The sequence below is a fragment of the Oncorhynchus clarkii genome, chromosome 1 (assembly GCF_045791955.1).
Source record: "Oncorhynchus clarkii lewisi isolate Uvic-CL-2024 chromosome 1, UVic_Ocla_1.0, whole genome shotgun sequence".
NCBI classification, from domain to species: Eukaryota; Metazoa; Chordata; class Actinopteri; order Salmoniformes; family Salmonidae; genus Oncorhynchus; species Oncorhynchus clarkii.
Genome location: NC_092147.1, coordinates 31,114,544 through 31,135,726, shown reverse-complemented (window position 1 = coordinate 31,135,726; position 21,183 = coordinate 31,114,544). Strand labels below are relative to the sequence as shown.

At 42.5% G+C, this 21,183-nt stretch overlaps 1 protein-coding gene and 1 long non-coding RNA gene across 2 annotated transcripts; both read left to right on the top strand.

The window, feature by feature from the left end:
* The first annotated feature begins 1,924 nt into the window (after positions 1–1,924).
* LOC139405717 (ADP-ribosylation factor 4-like) lies at positions 1,925–10,238 on the top strand. The gene is made up of 6 exons (XM_071148142.1): positions 1,925–2,158; positions 2,768–2,848; positions 3,583–3,692; positions 3,823–3,894; positions 8,521–8,646; positions 8,732–10,238. Exons 1-6 carry the CDS (start codon positions 2,092–2,094, stop codon positions 8,816–8,818), a joined length of 543 nt encoding a protein of 180 aa, XP_071004243.1. The 5' UTR covers positions 1,925–2,091; the 3' UTR covers positions 8,819–10,238.
* Positions 10,239–19,534: 9,296 nt separating this feature from the next.
* On the top strand, positions 19,535–20,939 carry LOC139405756 (uncharacterized). The gene is made up of 3 exons (XR_011633907.1): positions 19,535–19,574; positions 20,032–20,099; positions 20,442–20,939. It is a non-coding gene; the product is annotated as an uncharacterized lncRNA (long non-coding RNA).
* Positions 20,940–21,183: the final 244 nt, after the last annotated feature.

Genomic DNA, 21,183 nt, shown 5'->3' with positions numbered 1-21,183 from the left:
GTCCCCTCGGGAATGCTGTGCATGGCTTTATTTTGCCTGTCAATGAACCATGACTCATACAGGTTTGGAGATTTATAGAAAAGGCCAGAGAGGGAAATGCATCCTTGCATAACCTGGATATTCCAGAATATGGGGCCATTGAAGTTATTTCTTTATGGGACACACAAATATAGGAGAAAGGAGGAGAAATACTAAAATACAGTAAAAACATTGTTTACTCTAAATACCCGGTTAACACGTTTCTCTGTGATAGTAGACTGTGATACTAGGTTAGCTGCCCTAGGTGTCTGTTACACACTCTATAACCACTGTGATTATTATTTGACCATGCTGGCCATCTATGAACATTTCAACATCTTGTAGAACAATCTGGCCTTAATGGCCATGTACGCTATAATCTCCACCAGCACAGCCAGATAAGGACTGGCCACCCCTCAGAGCCTGGTTCCTCTCTAGGTTTCTTCCTAAGTTCCTGCCTTTTTAGGAAGTTTTTCCTATCCACTGTGCTTCCACATCTGCATTGCTTGCTCTTGTTTTAGGCTGGGTATCTGTATAAGCACTTTGTGATAACTGCGGATGTAAAAAGTGCTTTATAAAATAAATGTGATGGATTGATTGGGGCAGCACACTCCTGATAACACAGAAGTCTCAAGTTTTGCACAACTATTGCACAGAATATTCTCAGTTAGTCTGGTGTGCTCTACACCTGTCGTGTGTGTGCACGTCGTGCGTGCAAGTTTGTTTAAAACAATCTCTATTATGTGTGACATTGGTCCCTGCCCATTGCAGAAACAAACACATGACATCCCTCACACTTCAGAATTTAAATACCAAAGATGAATTATATACACTACATGACCAAAAGTATGTGGACACCTGCTTGTCGAACATCTTGTTCCAAAATCATGGACATTAATATGGAGTTTGTCCCCCCTTTGCTGCTATAACAGCCTCCACTCTTCTTTGAAGGCTTTCCACTAGATGTTGGAACATTGCTGTGGGGACTTGCTTCCATTCAGTCACAAGAGCATTAGTGAGGTTGGGCACTGATGTTGGGAGTCTGCATTCAAATTAATCTCAAAGGTATTCGATGGGGTTGAGGTCAGGGCTCTGTGCAGGCCAGTCAAGTTCTTCCACACCGATCTCCACAAACCATTTCTGTATGGACCTCGCTTTGTGCATGGGGGCATTCCCATACTGAAACAGGAAAGGGCCTTCTCCTGGCATCCGCAAAACCCAGATTAATCCGTTGGACCGGCAGATAATGAAATGTGATTCATCACTCCAGAGAACGCATTTCCACTGCTCCAGAGTCCAATGGTGGCAAGCTTTACACCCCCCTACACAATAACAGCACTTACAATTGACCAGGGAAGCTCTAGCAGGTTGAAAAGGTGGCATCCTATGATGGTGCCACGTTGAATGTCACTGAGCTCTTCAGGAAGGCCATTATACTGCCAATGTTTTGTCTATGGAGATTACATGGCTGTGTGCTCGATTTTATACACCTGTCAGCAACGGGTGTGGCTGAAATAGCCAAATACACTAATTTGACCACATACTGTCCACATACTTTTGTACTTCTATATACATGCAGCACATCGACTATTCCTCGGGAAATACTGACCAGAGGGTGACATTGCAATAACAGCGTAACCGTGTTGTAAGGACATCTGGTGCCACACAATTGAACTGCATCTTGCTGGCAAAAGCAGTGTGAACAAGTTACCATTTAACATAATTTTTTTATGTGATACAAATGAGTAGTGTTGGATCGGTCGAACCCGTAAACGCAGAGTTGTTTTACTTACGATAATGTTTGTCAAGACAAATGGTCTTGCATTAGTGCGTTAATATTATAGCTGTTGTTTAATTTCCATCACCACGTTGAACCCATTGTATTACTAATAAAGTTGAGTCAAATAGATGACGTCGGGAGTTCCACGTTGGCCCGGACGTGGCAGCAGCATCAGAGGACAGAAATAAACGATTCTTGCTTTGGGTGTCACAAACATAACGATTCACGCCTCGTCTCAACAACGACAAGAATTTAGAAAAGCTTTGCTTAAAATTTTGACATTCACTCACAACATGGGGCTTCTCATCTCGTCAGTTTTTACCAGACTGTTCGGCAAGAAACAGATGAGAATACTTATGGGTAAGTGTCAGCTGAGTCTTTATTGAGTAAGTAGCCCATGAAGAAAAACAGATTCGTTGGACCCAAAAGATTTAGCTTGAAGATTCAATAGTAACGGTAACAAATTAGCTACGTTAACATTTAAAGTAACGTTAGTAAATATTTGTTAGTGTTGCTAACTGCTACATTACTGTAGCTAGCTAACGTTAACTTAACTCACTCGTATTTCATATGTCACAACGATTCATGCTATGATGCTGGTGAAGTTGTTTCGCGCACCTACAGTGCTGGTCATAAAAAAAACTATTTTTTTATTGGTTCATTGTGTCAACTAACTTACAGAAAGTTCATAGCCAACTAGCTAACACAAATACCTATCTACTCTAGCAATGTTTTCTTTGAGTAGTTTCTCTTGAGTAGTTTGTTAGTTCTAGTTAACGTTAGCTAGCCATTTTAGCTTATCTGTCATTTGAATGGTGGATTTTCGTGTCTTTAATCAGCTGTATCGATATGGACAGTCAAGCGTCAATGCGACAGTGTAGACATGTTTGATTGCTCGCTCATGTTTGCAGTTGTATGTGCGAATGAGATCTTGTTATTTTAATCATAACGTTGTTTGTGTTTTCTCAGTTGGCTTGGATGCTGCAGGGAAAACCACTATATTGTACAAACTGAAGCTGGGAGAAATAGTGACCACCATTCCAACTATTGGTAAAACACACTCAGTCACACCCACCACCTTTCACCCTCCAGTCTCAGCTGATTCCTACTCGAATTACCTTTGTTGATGATCACCATAGCTAGGTATATTGGAGTCACTAATCACATTCACAGAGTGTACAAAACAGGAACCCCTGCTCTTTCCTTGACATCGACTGACCACGTGAATCCAGATGACAGCTATGATCTCTTATTGATGTCACGTGTTAAATCCACTTCAATCAGTGTAGATGGAGACAGGTTAAAGATGGAATTTTAACCCTTTAGACATCGTTTGTGTATGCCATTCAGAGGGTGAATGGGCAAGACAAAATATTTAAGTGCCTTTGAAATAGGCATGGTAGTAGGTGCCAGGTTTACGGTGAGTGTCAAGAACTGTAAGGCTGCTGAGTTTTTCACACGCAACAGTTTCCTGTGTGTATCAAGAATGGTTCTCCACCCACATTAGATCCAGCCAACTTGACACAACTGTGGGAAGCATTGGAGTCACCATGGGCCAGCATCTCTGTGTTCCTAATGTTTTGTACACATTGTATGTAGCCTAATATTGACATCCATAAATTGTGGGAGTGACATTTAAACCCAATACATGCATACATACAGTCCACCACACACCCTCAAAGTTTCCAAGGTGATAGCTCATGTGACGACAATTGTTTTTGAACACTGGAAATTAGAAATGTCTATTTGTTTAAGTCCCTTAATGGTGTGTGTGTGGGTGACAGGCTTTAACGTGGAGACGGTGGAGTACAAGAACATCTGCTTCACAGTGTGGGATGTGGGTGGTCAGGACAAGATCAGACCTCTCTGGAGACACTACTTCCAGAACACACAGGTAAACTCACACACCAAAAGGAAACCGGGGAGGCTACACCACAGCCTGCTCTTTTATTCCTCTTATGTAATGCCTCCGGGCATCCTCCTGACTGTCCCTGCCCTGCTCTGACTTTGTGTTCCTCCCTCAGGGTCTGATCTTTGTAGTAGACAGCAACGACAGAGAGAGAGTGGCGGAGTCTGCAGAGGAGCTCTCCAAAATGGTGGGTACAGTGCTCTAGATTAAAATAAAAAATGTTGGTGGTCACACTGGTGCTCACAAAATACACTGGTGCTCCCATCTTTAAAAAGTTAGAAGCACCACGTGACATTTAGGAACACCTGAAAATGTTATTTAAATGTTTTGTTTTTTAATTCAGAGCCCATATTGGGCCTAAATTAATTCTAGCTGATCTTGACACCTGTTGTGCCCTAGAAACGAATATGTAACATTGTAAATTAGAGCTGAACGATATATCGGTGAACATATCGGAATCGGACGATATTAGCTAAAAATGCCAACATCAGTATTGGCCGATGTCAAAGCTGACGTGCATACCTATATATCGTATGTACATGATGTAATGACGCCATGTAAAATTTTGCGGCACACCTGCAACACAGCATTCCTAACCTAGCCCACAATGTCTGCTGTGTGGATCGAGCAGTCATTTGAAAGAGTAAGAATTTCAGTGTGACAACTCAAAAGGCAAAATCCATTAATTAAAGCCAAGATGATGGAATTCGTTCATCAACCGTTCTCTGTCGTGGATGATGTTGGCTTTTGCCAACTGGCCGAGCACCGGTACACACTATCAAGTGCGCAAATTTTTAAATGTTGCCCTTCCGGAGTTATACAGTGATAGCGTCATACATACTATGGAACACAGTTTGGGTCTTTGCGTTTCAAAAAAGATACAGTAGCACTGTCAAAGCTGTGTGAACAAGCAAACGCCGGCCACGAAACGTGTTTACAATACCTATTTGGTAATCAAGCATAATTTGTTCGACCGCAACTTCTGGGGTAGCTAGCTTTAGCTTGGTACCTAGCTAGTGCCAATACAACCAGCCTGAAAACAATGACCAGTGGAAACTGCAGTCATTTTAATTATTCTCACTTGTTGTTCGCCTATTCAAATTTAAATTCTGTTCATGAAAATAAATAGCTAGCCAGCCACTTAACCCTGTTGCCCAAAGCTAACGTTATAAGCAGCCAGCTAGCTTCATCTGGCCAGTGAGGCTTGACCGGACTTGGTTATGTATTGTGAAACTAGCCACAATAAGGATTAGGTACAATAGTGGAATTTGCGGTTTGTCTTCAAAATAAAAGTATATAGTTGACAGTGAATCAAATGAATACAAATAGTAGAATTATGTCATACTTTTCTTTTGAAGTATAAGAACTGTCTTATAAATTAGGGTTATTTTTAGATGACTCCTAGCTATATAGTTAGCTAGCTAAACTGTTGAAACAGAATGTTTTACTACGTTGTTTGCATCCATGAGCTAGCTAGCTTTTTATGACCAGCACTGTAGGTGCACGAGACAACTTTACCAGCATACGTATCGAATCGTTGTGACATATGAAATACGAGTGAAAAAATTGAATCGTTGTGACATATGAAATACGAGTGAAAAAATGTGTTAAATTATGTGATGTGCATTCATATTCAGGTCCTTGGTCAACAAGCTTATTTGACACGTCAAGTAGTGTTATTTGACGTATCTTTTTTTGACATGCAAAGACCCAAATGGCGTTCCATAGCAATCCTGGTTGAGAATGAAACGACTGAACAAATAAGCGACGAAACAGCACAGCAAGTAAGTGAAAGAAATAATGGGGACATACGTAAATGCCAACAAAATAACTCTTTGGTCAGTGCGGTGTGCGTGTGACCTTTATTTAACTAGGCAAGTAAGTTAAGAACAAATTCTTATTTACAATGACGGCCAAACCCGGATGAAGCTGGGCCAATTGTGTGCCGCCCTATGGGACTCCCAATCGCGGATTTGAACTCGGGACTGGATTTGGATTTGAACTCGGGACTGGAGTTATGTCTCTTGCACTGAGATGCACTGAGATGCAGTGCCTTAGACCGCTGCGTCCATGTGTATGTGTTAACTTTAACTGTACTAGAATGCTTAAAAGTCTGCAAAAATGTTAAATCGGTATCGTTTTTTTGGGGGCAAGGAATGTAATATCGGTACATCACTATTGTGAATACATTAGTTTATTATAAAAGCTAAAATGTTGATACAAATATCTGGATATACTGGTAAAGTTACCAGACGGGTATACTACAAAGCAGGATCAATGAGTTAGCCAGTTAACTTTGATAAACAACCAGAAATAACTACTGATTTTTCTGGTTCGTTGGTGGTTGAGTCAATTAGACCATGCCCATTTCACGCTTATCCCACCCGAAAAACGTTATTTCAGAATATTTAGGCAAGTTAGCTGGCTAATTCATTGATGCTGCTTTGTAGTATTCTACTCTAGTTAGCTAGATAGCCATTGAGTTAACATGGCTGAACAAAGTGTAACAAATGGTTAACAACGTCAACGTGCGAGTAGTTTTAGAATGACCCGCGACATGATTTATCAATGTGAAATGCGCTCTGGGAAGATACATTTTGAGCTGGTAATATGGGCCGGATCTTTTGACCTGGTTGGTCTAGAAATGAAGCCGTTTGCGCTGCAGTAATGGTGCACCCATGACTCTTATGAATCGGCACACATTTGTTTCTCTAGGGCACTCGGAAACAACGGTACATCAAAGCTTAATCATTACAACAATTATCTGGGAGGTTTTTCACACAGTGCTCCCAAAATAAAACTCCTGATCAGAGCAAAATATTTAGTCTCCTGTGCAACCAAATTAGTTGTACTTTAGAGCCCTGGGTAGGAATATTTACTCTATGTATGATATGTAGCCAGCTAATAGTAGGTATTTTTAGTGTTGGTATGGTATGTAGGCCTATAGGCCTGGTCTGTTTTATTTATAATTGACTGGACATTGCAACTTGGTGGGGGTGCACACCCCCATTTACATCGACGGGGCTGCAGTGCAGAGGGACAAGAGCATCAAATTCCTCGGTGTCCACATAACTGAGGACTTAACATGGTCCTCTCACCCCAGAAGGGTTGTGAGGAAGCCACGGCAACACCTCTTCTCCTCAGGAAGCTGAAACGTTTTGCATGGCCCCTCAGATACTCAGGAACTTTTACAGCTGCACTATTGAGAGCTGACTGGTTGTACCACCGTCTAGTATGGCAACTCCACCGCCCATGACCGGAAGGCCCTACAGAAGGTGGTGCGGATGGCCCAGCTCCCAGGACATATATGCCAGCCGGTGGAACAATTGCCCAAAACTCCAGCTACCTGAGACATGGGCTGTTCTCCATACTCCCGTACGGCAGGCAGTACTGGTGCATCAACGCTCAGGCAGACTCCTAAACAGCTTCTATCCCTTGGCCATAACTGTTAAATGGCTAACAACTACTACTCTCCCACAGACCGTCCAAACTGACTCTATGCCCATCCACAGGTCTCTACACACTCAGACACAACTTACACTGCTGCTAAAATGATTATTGATTAGATGTATTACTTCCTTAAGCTGCTGTAGATTGATTGCCAATACCGTTAGTATTTATCCTGTTACTGGTCACTATTACCCCTGTTTACGTGTGTGTATACACTACTGTTCAAAAGTTTGGGGTCACTTGTAAATGTACTTGTTTTCCATGTAAATATACATTAAATTAGTTGCGAAATGAATAGGAAATATAGTCAAGACATTGACAAGGTTATAAATAATAATTTTTTATTGAAATAATTGTATCCTTCAAACTTTGCTTTCGTCAAAGACAACCTAGTTGTCAATTTGTTGAGGTAATCTGAAGAGATTTCACCCCATGCTTCCTGAAGCACCTCCCACAAGTTGGATTTGCTTGATGGGCACTTCTTACGTACAATACGGTCAAGCTGCTCCCACAACCGCTCAATAGGGTTGAGATCCTGTGACTGTGCTGGCTACTCCATTATAGACAGAATACCAGCTGACTGTTTCTTCCCTAAATAGTTATTGCATAGTTTGGAGCTGTGCTTTTGTCCTGTTTGAGAAGAAAGTGCTTTGTTTCTGGCCATTTTGAGCCTGTAATCGAACCCACAAATGCTGATGCTCCAGATACTCAACTAGTCTCAAGAAGGCCTGTTTTATTGCTTTTTTAATCAGAACAACAGTTATCAGCTGTGCTAACACAATGTGCTATTGGAACACAAGAGTGATGGTTGCTGATAATGGTCCTCAGTACACCTATGTAGATGTTCCATTAAAAATATGCGATTTCCAGCATTTTCATTTACAACATTAACAATGTCTACACTGTATTTCTGATTAATTTGATGTTATTTTAATGGACTAAAAATGTGCTTTTCTTTCAAAAACAAGGACATTTCTAAGTGACCCCAAACTTTTGAACGGTTGTGTATATAATTGGTATATTACCAAAAGTATTTATATATTCATGCTACCAGTCACTTTTTCAGCCCTGTTTGCTTGAATAGTCTACTACCAGTCACTTTATGTATAAACCCACCTTAACCACTCCTGTACCTGCACATTGAACAAGGTACTGGCACTGACATGTGTATATACTTGTGTTCCTTTTACAATAAACTATGACGAGTTATTCTATCACTGCATTGTTGGGAACGCCCTCTCAAGGTATGAATTACACTGTACTGTTTTATACCTCTTGTGTCCTGTGCACGTGGCGAATAAGCTTTGAAACTTCGTATCCCAAACCTGCGATCTAATCACTCTGCCCCCCCCCCCCCCCCCAGCTCCAGGAGGATGAGTTGAGAGAAGCAGTATTGCTGGTGTTTGCTAACAAGCAGGACCTTCCCAACGCTATGGCGGTCAGCGACCTCACGGACAAACTGGGACTGCAGAGCCTCCGCAGCAGAGTGGTGAGTCTCACTCACGCCCGTGTAAACTCTGACAGACATACACGCACACTCCTCAATGTTTTTATTTCTCACTCTTCCTCCTTAGTGGCACGTGCAGGCGACCTGTGCGACGCAGGGCACAGGACTGTATGAAGGACTGGACTGGCTTTCCAACGAGCTGTCCAAGCAGTAATACCGGACATCACAGGCGAGAGAAGCAGAGAACGATAGAGAGGATGAGAACACCTCGGAGAGAGACTGAAACCTTTAATGAACTTTGGTCTTGAAGAACCTGTGCCCCTAGAGTGGACAGAACTTGTGGACAATGCAATCAATACCCATTGGAACATGTTATGTTACTACTCTTTTTACTTTATTGTCATCCCTTCAGATACTTGTCTAATCTTCACATTTTCCCCAACCTCATGTCTCGCAGCAGATAAACTGTCGCTCTGTTGCATGTTTAGAAATTGCTGCTCTGAGACACCTTGGAGACGACCCTCTTTCCTCTGCACATTGTTCAGCTGGGTCGAAGTTGCCCCAAAACGCTGATCCTGGGTCACTTTTTTTTTAAATATATGCTTATGGTTAAGATTAGGATTGGGTGTGTTGTAATCTGATCCTAGATCTGTGGTTAAGGGCAACTTCTACCTCAAACTGTTCAGCTCCACTAGACTTCATGGACATTTTCACTGAAACAACCTTACCCCTCACCCCTGTGACCTCATTGCCATTCTGTCACCTCGGTAAGGACAGAAGCTTCTAGAATGAGATGAAGACACTGATGCCATAAACCTCAAGATGTTTGAGGAAGTTGTTGTGCCCTGGGAGCCAAATGGAACTCCTTTTAGTGAATGGAACCACTGGAAACCGTTGGCTCCTGGTACTTCCTATTTTCTTCATCTCATTGTAGAGTAGGTTTGCTCTGGGTTCTCCACATGTCCTATTTATTTTTTTATGCAATAACCCATTTCCTTATGTGCTTTGATCTAAACTGGGAATCTGAAATGGTAAGGTAGTTGCTGCCGCTAAGCATTGAAACGGGCTGAATACTTTTTCATCCACCTTATGGTTCAGGTTAGGATGGGTTATCTGATGTAGGAGCTGTGTTTAGGTACAACTTCTACCTCAAGCAAGTTGAAACCACACAAGGCTGTTTTGTGAGAATAAGCAGCACCTAACCCAGACTGTGCCTGTTCTAATACTTAAATGTTTTCTTCCCTCCTGCCCTTCCTTGAATTTTATTAGATTTAAGAAGTACTGGCTTGAAACAATGCAGTGGAAACCTTGTCCTCACTTGACCAATCTTTGATAACCTGAAGGAAAGGAAGCAGAAATTGTGTTTTCTAAGCATTGGAACAAGGCCAATATCAGTGTTGTATAGTGCAGGGGCATGCTTTGGTTCAGCTGCGCATGATTGTGGTTAGGTGTGCTCTTCTGGCTGATTTTTGCACACTTAATCTGACTCTTCCACACACCCCTACTCAATCTCCCTGGGCTAGGCATACATTCCAGCTGACTGACTGCTTCTGGAAGCTGCCTCACAACTTTGAATGATCTGATAACTAATTGTTTTACAAAAGATCTCTAAATAAATTCACCTGTTAAATTGTGTTTTTCTGAGGATTTTCTATGTCTATGTTCATGTTCTGGATATGTCAGTATACGTCTGTCATTCTCTGTAGGTTGCGTTAAGGAATGTGTAATGTACTCGTGCTTCATGTTTGGACGCTTTAGGTCTCTCTGGTGGAAGTGAATTTTCTTCTTTCTGGTATTCTTTCTGGTATTGTTCCAAAGCCAACAGTAGACAAACCTTTGTGTGACTGTGCACATTCACTTGCCTGGCTGAGTGGTAATCTGGAATTAGATGAAATGAGGACCAAACTGATGCAAATGACTTCTGTCTAATGTCCTTGCTGTCACACGGTGCCTCATTCAAGGTTTACCAAAAATATAGAGGGGGTGTGACACCATAGTCCACACTACCACATCTCGGTTTAGGGTGAAGTTGCCCATAGACACTGATCTTGGGACAGTTTAGCATTTTCCCTGCTAATGGTTAGGATTTGGGGAGGGGAAGCTGATCCTAGATCTGTACCTAGGGTAACATCCTGGAGCCCATGTCTCTTCGGCCTTCCTATTGGTTGTAGTGCTGTACATCAACTAGAAGAATCTTTAGTTTTTCAGGTACAATGATACCACACCAGTTGTCTTAGTTTAATGGAAATTGGGCGGCAGGTAGCCTATCCGCGGGCCAGTAACCGAAAGGTTGCTGGTTTGGATCCCAGAGCCAACTAAGTGAAATCTGTATGTGCCCTTAACCCTATTTTGATCCTGTAAGTTGTGGATAAAATCATCTGCTAAATTTGACTTTCTAATGTGCTATGCAGCTGAATCAAATAACCAACTCATCATCATGCTTTGATTATGTGAATCAGCTGTGTAGTGTTGGGGCAAAATAACTAAAAGTGAACCCGGGGTGTCCCAGGACCGAATTTGGAAACCTGTAATAGAGGACTAAAACATTCAGACAGATCTTGAGATGGCAGTTGTTATCCAACAGAGGGGGTAGTTAGCATGGTAGCGTGTGTGTGTCAGCCCAGGTAGTTTCTGTTGGGAGGGGTTGGGTACAAGCTGTGTTTGTGCTATGTCAGTAATATGAAATGTGATATCTTTTTCTCAAATTACAGATAAGTAATTTATGGAGTAAAGAGAGTGGATTGGTCAAACAATACAGTAGGAATTATCCTCATTCACAAGGGTCCTTTTATTTGTGTAACAGCAAAGACCAACATGTTGACTCAAATCAAATGTTATTTGTCACATGCTTTGTAAACGACAGGTGTAGGCTAACATTGAAATGCTTTTGCAACAGTATAGACATTCAAATAAATCAAATGAAATAGTGACAAGCGGAATACACAGTGAATAACAATTGAGTACAAATAACATGGCTACAGTGTATGTACAGGGAATACCAGTACTGAGTCGCTATGCATGGGTACGAGGTAGAGATACTGTAGGAAGGGGTAAATTGTCTAGGCAACAGGATAGATAGTAGGCAGTGGCAGCAACGTGTGTGTGTGTGATGTCAGTATGCATGCGTTGGGGTGTCAGTGTAATTATGTGTGAGTGTGCATAGTCGGTGCAAGAGTCAAAAAAGAGTCAATGCAGATAGTCCAGGTAGTTATTTAGGAGTCTTAAGGCTTGGGGGTAGAAGCTGTTCAGGGTTCTGTTGTTTCCATACTTGGTGCATTAGTGAAGAGAACAGTGGCTTGGGTGACTGGAGTCTGACAATTGTTTGGGCCTTCCTTTGACACTGCCTGTTATAGAGGTCTTGGATGGCAGGGAGCTTGGCTCGAGTGATGTACTGTGCCGTACTCACCACCCTCTGTAGTGCCTTGCGGTTGGGTGCCTTGCTGTGATGCAGCTAATCAAGATGCTCTCAATGGTGGAGCTGAGGACCCATGCCAAATCTTTTCAGCCTCTTGAGGGGGACTAGGCGCTGTCGTGCCGCCTTCACAACTGTGTGGGTGTACGTGGACCATGTTAATTCCTTAGTGATATGGACACTGAGGAACTTGAAACTCTCAACCCACTCCACTACAGCCCCATCGATCTGGATGGAGGTGTGCTCGCGCCTCTGTTTCCTGTAGTCCACGATTGGGTGAACAGGGAGTATAGGAAAGGACAAGCACACACCCCTGAGAGGCCCCTGTGGTGATGATATTTTCTGATGTGTTGTTGCCTACCCTCACTGCCTGGAGGTGGCCAGTCATGAATCCAGTTGCAGAGGGAGTTTTTCAGTCCCAAGGTCCTGAGATTGGGGATGAGCTTTGAGGGGACTATGGTGTTGAATGCTGAGCTATAGTCAATGAACAGCATTCTTACATAGCTATTCCTTTTGTCCAGGTGGGTGAGGGCAGTGTGGAGTGCAATAGAGATTCTGTCATCTGTGGATCTGTTTGGGCAAATTGGAGTGGGTCTGGGGTTTCTGGGATAATGGTGTTAATGTGAGCCATTACCAGCCTTTCAAAGCACTTCATGGCTACGGACGTGAGTGCTATGGGTGTGTAGTCATTTAGGCAGGTTACCTTAGTGTTCTAGGGCACAGGCACTATGGTGGTTTGCTTGAAACATGTTGGTATTACAGATTCAATCAGGGACATGTTGAAAATGTCAGTGAAGACACCTGTCAGTTGGTCAGCACATGCCCGGAGCACACGTCCTGGTAATCGGTCAGTGGCCTTGTGAATTTTGACCTGTTTAAAGGTCTTACTCACGTCGGCGACGGAGAGCGTGATCACACAGTCGTCCGGAACAGCTTGCCTCGAAGTGAGCATAGAAGTGATTTAGCTCGTCTGGTAGGCTCGTGTCACTGGCAGCTCGCGGCTGTGCTTCCCTTTGTAGTCTGTAATAGTTTGCAAGCCCTGCCACATAAGACGAGCGTCAGAGCCGGTGTAGTACGATTCAATCTTAGCCCTGTATTGACACTTTACCTGTTTGATGGCTCGTCGGAGGGCATAGCAGGATTTCTTAAGCTTCCAGGTTAGTCCTGCACCTTGAAAGCGGCAGCTCTACCCTTTAGCTCAGTGCGAATGTTGCCTGTAATTGATGGTTGGAGTACGTACGGTCACTGTGGGGACGATGTCCTCGATACACTTATTAGTAAAGCCAGTGACTGATGTGGTGTACTCCTCAATGCCATCGGAAGAATCCAGGAACATGTTCCAGTCTGTGCTGGGACTACCTGACATGATGACTCCTTGCTGTCCCCAGTCCACCTGACCGTGCTGCTGCTTCAGTTTCAACTGTTCTGCCTTATTATTATTCGACCATGTTGGTCATTTATGAACATTTGAACATCTTGGCCATGTTCTGTTATAATCTCCACCCGGCACAGCCAGAAGAGGACTGGCCACCCCACATAGCTTGGTTCCTCTCTAGGTTTCTTCCTAGGTTTTGGCCTTTCTAGGGAGTTTTTCCTAGCCACCGTGCTTCTACACCTGCATTGCTTGTTGTTTGGGGTTTTAGGCTGGGTTTCTGTACAGCACTTTGAGATATCAGCTGATGTACGAAGGGCTATATAAATAAATTTGATTTGATTTTATGAAAACCTGCTCCAGAGTGCTCAGGACCTCAGACTGGGGCGAAGGTTCAACTTCCAACAGGACAACGAACCAAAGTACACAGTCAAGACAACGCAGGAGTGGCTTCGGGACAAGTCTCTGAATGTCCTTGAGTGGCCCAGCCAGAGCCGGACTTGAACCTGATCGAACATCTCTGGAGAGACCTGAAAATAGCTGTGCAGCAACATTCCCCATCCAACATGACAGCGCTTGAAAAGATCTGCAGAGAAGAATGGGAGAAACTCCCCAAATACAGATGTGCCAAGCTTGTAGCGTCCTACCCAAGAAGACGCGATGCTGTAATCGCTGCCAAAGGTGCTTCAATTAAGTACTGAATACTTATGTAAATGTAATATATATCATTTTTTTTTGCAAAAATAAAGAACCTTAACCTGTTTTTGCATTGCCATTATGGATTATTGTGTGTAGATTGATGAGGGGAAAAAACAATTTAACCAATTTTATAATAAGGTTGTAACATAACAAAATGTGGAAAAAGTCAAGGGGTCTGAATACTTTCTGACGTCACTGCTTTTCTGGGATGCTTGTTTTCATTGCTTTACTGAGAAGCTTAGCAGAAGTAGAAATTCTCATGTTATTTATGTTAGTGCAGGATGAGCTGCACACAGTGGACTTCCTAATAGGGCACACGGCCTCAGTGCTAACAGCATAAATCTGGTTCATAGGCACGTTTGCTGCATACAATAGCGGTAGGATCAGCAGGGGCATTCAGTGCAGTTAGAGGGAAATAAATTAGGTTAATTAAACATTGTGTCTTCCAATGCCCCTCGTATAATGTACATTTGCTAAAGCATTATGATGACTCAGTGACACAATGGCATGGGTTAACTGAGCTGGGCTTGGATCATTGATAAGTCATTGTCTCAACGCAGCCTTATAATGCTGTGAAAGGATCCAGGAAACCAAATGATTTGGGTGTTATCAGATAGATCCTGGAACATATTCCAGTCTGTGCTAGTGAAACAGTCACTGGTACTTCCTGTTTGAGTTTTTGCTTGTAAGCAGGTAGAAGGAAGATAGGGTAACGGTCTGATTTGCCAAAGGGAGTGTGAGGGAGGACCTTGTATATATTTCTGTGTGTGGATTAAAGGGGATCTAGAATTTTCCATTTCCCAGCACTGGCCACGAGAAATGCCGCCTCTTAATGCCAAATGTATTGTGTGCTTACGGCCCTATACCGATCATTGAGTGCCAGCATTGGTTTGTGGTGGTAAATACTATAGACCGCTACAATAAATATAGATTAAGACTCTTGTTAAATAGTATGGTCTGTAGTCGTGAGGTATTTTAACTCAGGTGAGCAAAAACTTGAGACCTTAACATTAGAGAACACGGACCAGCTGTTGTTAACAGAGACAGACCCTTCCTCCCTTTGTCTTGCCGTCTGGTTCTGACAATGCATAGAAAAATCAGTCACGACTCTGAGAGACATAGGATATTCCCATTTTTCAGGTCCCGTTAGCAGGATAGTCTCGAACGGAGCTCATCCAGCTTGTTCTCCAGTGACTGCACGTTCGCCAATAAAGGAGGGCAATGCATTCTATTTGCTCGCCGACCTAATCTCGTCAGGATGCTGCCTTGCCTGCCTCTCTCTCACTTCCTCTTCCTCTTTTGAGTCCAGGGGATTTGGACCGGGTCTGGAGTAAGCAGAATGATAATAAAACGTGTAACAAAAAGTAAAATGAAGATGTGATTGCTGATGTGAAAGTTATATAAAGACAGAGTTTTATGTTAAGAGTTGTATTGGTCTTTCATTGCCATCTAAAAATAAGAGTTGTACTTGTTGAGAAGGGTGCCTAGAAACCTAGTAACCAGACACACACCCTGTCTTGAGAAAAGGGAGCAGGGAAATTAAACTCAAGACAGACTTTACTGGAAACAAAACTGAAGGGAAAGAGTTTTGTGGCAAATAGCCATTGTGCTCAGCGTGTGCATGAGTCAGCACACACCGCAGAAGGCTGCTGAGGGGAGAACGGCTCATAATAATGGTTGGAACAGAGCAAATGGAATGGCGTCAATGGAAACCATGTGTTGGATGTATTTGATACCATTCCACCTATTCCACTCCAGCCATTACCACAAGCCCGTCCTCCCCAATTAAGGTGCCACCAACCTCCTGTGACACACACACAAACAATGTGGGCTGAGGGTAAATTAGGTGCTTTCCTGTGGCCCTCTGCATTGACAGTTGAGGAGGAGGGGAGGGTTTTTTCAGAGAATAGATGGATGATGCAACGTTTGATCTGTCCTTTTTATTCTGCGGAGCCCTTGGCTAAAGGGTTCAGGGGCGAGTTTCTTTTCCATAGAGATCTAATAGCTTGTATTGTTTTATTGTTTAATGTGCTTTGTATGTAATTCACTTTGCATGCATTTCAATGTCATCAAACCAAAATATTGTATTTGTGTTGTTCATTTACAGTTACACGGAAAGGCTACTGTTTTGTCTTTAGAGTAATATTGCTATAGTACAAGATAACTTTGACAATAATATAATACATGGTAAGAGTATTTGTTAAACATCAATCCTGAACCAGGAAGTGTCAGTGTTGCCTACGTCACTTACATCTATGTGTGTCCTTCCTTGTGTTGCAGTACTGGTGACCCTCTGTCAGGTCACCATGGAGTTCCCACTCTGTCTGCTTGCTGTGTATTTTATTGTACCTCACATCCGCAACATGAATGTGCCTGTGATGAATAAACATTTTATGGACAATAAAGATTAATAGAATTCAAATGAACCTGTAGAGATACTAAATTGTAGGACCAGAGTTGCCTTGTGGACTAGCTGTGACTAAAACAAAGTCTTGTCCCACGGTGACAAGGAGGAAGAGAGGAGGCTCCCAATGGGAGATCACTGGGTCCCTGACCATGTCCTGAGGGGTGTGTTGGGAATCTGTTCACTAGCAGGTACTGACCCTCAGCATGACCTTTCAGGACCTGTGCCCGGTTTCCCAAAAGTATCTTGATGCTAAGGTTCTAAGATTAACTTAGCCTTAAGATGCTTCTGGGAAACCGAGCCCTGGTCGGTCGGGCCTGGTGAGCAGAGCCAGGTGACCTTGACGCACCGACGAACCCAAGCGCTAGACACCCGAAAACACCTAGGACGACAAGATGAAGCTCATCCAAAGCACAAAGCTTATATTACTTACCTGAATACTGAAACAATTAATACTTACCTGAATACTTAAACAAGCAATGTAACTATATAGAATGCAGCCAGATGAAGAACCATTATTTTCTTTATTTTGGTTGGCTTCTGGTTGTCCGTGTTTCGGCAGCTCGTGGGGGAAATGCTGATTTAAACACAATCCCAAATACACTACAAGGCTGAAAGCATGATTTCCTTAAATGTTTTTAAAAATGAAAATAAAAATGGAAAGAACCTATGCGACATGAACAAACTTGCCTGTGTCATTTGTTTTGTAGTTTTGCCATTCAGGTCTCTGATATTGATTCCACATTGCAGAGAACTACTGCAAAATGATACATATAGCTAGTAGTGTAGTGTAAGTAAATCATATCAAATCTACTTGACACATCCTTGAATTGATACATACTAACAATTTCATATCAGTCTCACTGCATTATTTTCTTCATACTTTTTTGTAATTAGCTTCATGTAGGCCAAGATTACCGTGTAGTTTAGAGCCTTCTCTGGTTTTATACTTCCTTGAATGGGATTGGCCTCTCTCCTGCCACGTCGCACACATACAGTGCATTCAGAAAGTATTCAGACCCCTTGACTTTTTCCACATTTTGTTACTCTACAGCCTTATTCTAAAATTGATTAAAAAACTATTTTTAATACACACATATAAATAAGGTATTTTTGTGTTTTATATTTAGTAAATTTGCAAACATTTCTAAAAAACTGTTTTCACTTTGTCATTATTGGCTATTAAGTATTCAGACCATTTGCTATCAGACTCTAAATTTAGCTCAGGTGCATCTTGTTTCCATTGATCATCCTTGAGATGTTTCTACAACTTGATTGGAGTCCACCTGTGGTAAATTCAATTGATTGGACATGATTTGGAAAGTCACACCTGTCTATATAAGGTCCCACAGTTGACAGTGCATGTCAGAGCAAAAACTAAGCCATGAGGTCAAATGAATTGTTCGTAGAGCTCTGAGACACGATTGTGTCGAGGCACAGAACTGGAGAAGTGAACCAAAATATTTATTCAGCATTGAAGGTCCCCAAGAACACAGTGGCCTCGATCATTCTTAAATATAAGAAGTTTGGAGCTGGCCGCTTGGCCAAACTGAGCAATCGGGGGAGAAGAGCCTTGGTCAGGGAGGTGACCAAGAACCCGATGGTCACTCTGACAGAGGACCAGAGTTCCTCTGTGCAGATGGGAGAACCTTCCAGAAGGACAACCATCTCTACAGCACTCCACCAATCAGGCCTTTATGGTAGAATGACCAGATGGAAGCCACTCCTTGGTAAAAGGGTCAGGACAGCCCACTTGGAATTTTCCCCAAAACAGGTTTTGACTCTCAGAACATGAGAAGCAAGATTCTCTGGTCTGATGAAACCAAGATTTAACTGTTTGGCCTGAATGCGTTACGTGTTACGTCTGGAGGAAACCTGGCACCATCCCTACGGTGAAGCATGGTGGTGGCAGCATCATGCTGTGGGGATGTTTTTCAGCGGCATGGACTGGGAGACTAGTCAGGATCGAGGGAAAGATGAACAGAGCAAAGTACAGAGTGATCCTTGATGAAAACTTGCTCCAGAGAGCTGAGGACCTCAGACTGGGGCGAAAGTTCACCTTCCAACAGGACAACGACCCTAAGCACACAGCCAAGACAACGCTGGAGTGGCTTCGGGACAAGTCTCTGAATGTCCTTGAGTGGCCGAGTCATAACTCGGACTTGAACCCGATCGAACATCTTTGGAGAGACCTGAAAATAGCTGTGCAGTGGCTTTCCCTTTCCAATCTTACAGAGCTTGAGAGGATCTGCAGAGAAGAATGGGAGAACCTCCCCAAATACAGGTGTGCCAAGCTTGTATTGTCATACTCAAGAAGACTCAAGGCTGTAATCGCTGCCAAAGGTGCTTCAACAAAGTACTGAGTAAAGGGTCTGAATGCTAATGTAAAAAAATACATTTTTGATTTGTCATTATGGGGTATTGTGTGTAGATTGAGGAAAAAACTATTGAATCCATTTTAGAGTAACACTGTAACGTAACAAAATATGGAAAAAGTCTTATACTTTCTAAATGCACTGTACATGTACGCACGTCATAGTTTGGTTCTCTTTTAAATACACATTTCTGGGTTATAAAGAGGGAACATTCGCCAGTTCGCCACTGGAACCAATAAGTGATTTATCTCAATTATTATCTGTTAACCAGGATTACGAAAGTAACCTTGAGTTTTGTTGTGTTGTGTTTGTTCAGCACCTAGTAACCAAAGAAGGCACACCCTATCTGAGAAATAGAGGCAGTGCAAAAAATGAAACTTAAAGATGGATGTTGATGTACAACAAAACAGACAAAGAAAGAAGTAAAGCTTGCTGACACACACACACACACACACACACACACACACACACACACACACACACACACACACAAACAAACACACAATGCAGGCTGCTTGTCTGAGGTGATGTCAGGCAGGGCTAAACAGTTCAGGGTATAGGACGAGGGAGAGTAAGAGGAGGAGCAGGAGCAGGAGAGGAGGGGGAGGAGTAGGAGGAGGAGAAGAGGGTTCTCAGGGTATATAAGGAAGATGCAGTGATTCATCTGTCCTTTCTATCCTGCGGATATGTCTGCTGAAGGATTCAGGGGTGAGTTTTATCTCTATAATGATGAAGAACTTACTGTAAACATTGACCTGTGTTATTTGACCTGATGAATATATAGTTGAGTTTACATTAATTTCAGCATAATTATTGCTTTTACTTTTTAAAGTAAAGTTGATATGACAAACAGGAATGTTTTTTAAAACTTTTAAAAAACGTTTAAAGTACATTTCCTGTATTATGAATAAGAGCAGTACAAGTAGAAGTATAATGTGATGTACAGTCATTATCATATGACAACAGCCTGTTGTTGTTTAGTCAGAGAGTAGCAGATTTATTGAGAAAATATGAAAAATAATTCAATGAATAGCTTTTGAATTATTGATAAACCATGTAACACATTGAATTCAGAATCAGAAAAAGAGTCTGAAAAAAGGGAAGTGACCATGTTTTGTAATTATTGACTGTGTCACATCTAAGTCTGTCATTCCTTGTGTTTCAGGGCTGGTGACCATAACCTTTTAACAGGTCACCCATGGAGTCCCATTCTGTCTGCTTGCTATGAATCATGTAAATATCTCTGTTTGAAGTATCTCTGTAAAATAATATATTACTGTTCAGAGATGTCAGGTCCTAGATAATGTATCTGTAAAAAAAGGAGACAAGTAGACTTCCTTTTTATTGCTGTAAATCAAGAAATTTCTCACAACTACTCAGAACCGTCAATAAGTCTGTATTGGGACACGTTCAATGATACGTATCAAGACCTCTACTGCTGCTGTTTTCTCTGCCACTCCCTTGCATCACCAGTGATAAAGTACTGTTTGATAAAGGTTTATTAGCAAATGTGAAGGTTTTGCTGTGGTGAAGGTTTATGAAATGTAGTACTGAACACAATCTCTCTTCCCACAGTGAGGAGGAGGAGGAGGAGGAGGAGGAGGAGGAGGAGGAGGAGGAGGAGAAGAAATCCTGGGCTAGACTAAGGGCGGGTCGCGCCTCCCCCGCGACCGTCCGGTCATGAAAACACTACACATCGGGTGCGGCCTTCACTAGGGAGTAACGCAACAGTGGTGCTGCCTACCGCAGGAACAAGGCCGATGCGTCGTGTTCCCATGCCGGGCCAGCAGGGGGTGACGTGTGCAGAGCCAGTGCTGCAGAAATGCAGTGACCTCGAAACAACTAACCAAAACTCAGACTACAGAAGCAAACCACAAAAGCCAAAACTACTTTCCACTTCCCCTTTTCCCTTTGGCTTCTGGTGGTCTGCGTGCTTGGTTAGGTGGGCTCGAGGGAGGGGCCTGCTGATAAACACAATCCCATAATAGATTCACCTAAAAAGGCTGTACGCAACATTTACTGTAAAAACCAATGAAAATGTGAAAATAAAACTGTAAACACACGCAACTTTAACATGTTTTGTCCAGTGTCTGTTGTTTCTATGTGTTGTTTATTCCATATTATAAACCGAGTGGTTCGAGTCTTGAATGCTGATTGGCTGAAAGCTGTGGTATATCAGACCTTATACCATGGGTATGACAAAAAATGGCTATTTACTGTTCTAATTACATTGGTAAGAAGTTTATGATAGCAATAAGGCACCTTGTGGGATTGTGCTAAATTGCCAATTTTACCACCCCTCCTTGGGCCTTATTGC

What these genes read in the sequence shown, in the direction of transcription:
- LOC139405717 (XM_071148142.1), top strand. Translation starts at nt 2,092, where the DNA reads ATGGGGCTTCTCATCTCGTCAGTTTTTACCAGACTGTTCGGCAAGAAA. An exon ending in ACAGATGAGAATACTTATGG is followed by an intron (nt 2,159 to 2,767) that starts GTAAGTGTCAGC and finishes GTGTTTTCTCAG; the next exon opens with TTGGCTTGGATGCTGCAGGG. An exon ending in GACCACCATTCCAACTATTG is followed by an intron (nt 2,849 to 3,582) that starts GTAAAACACACT and finishes TGTGGGTGACAG; the next exon opens with GCTTTAACGTGGAGACGGTG.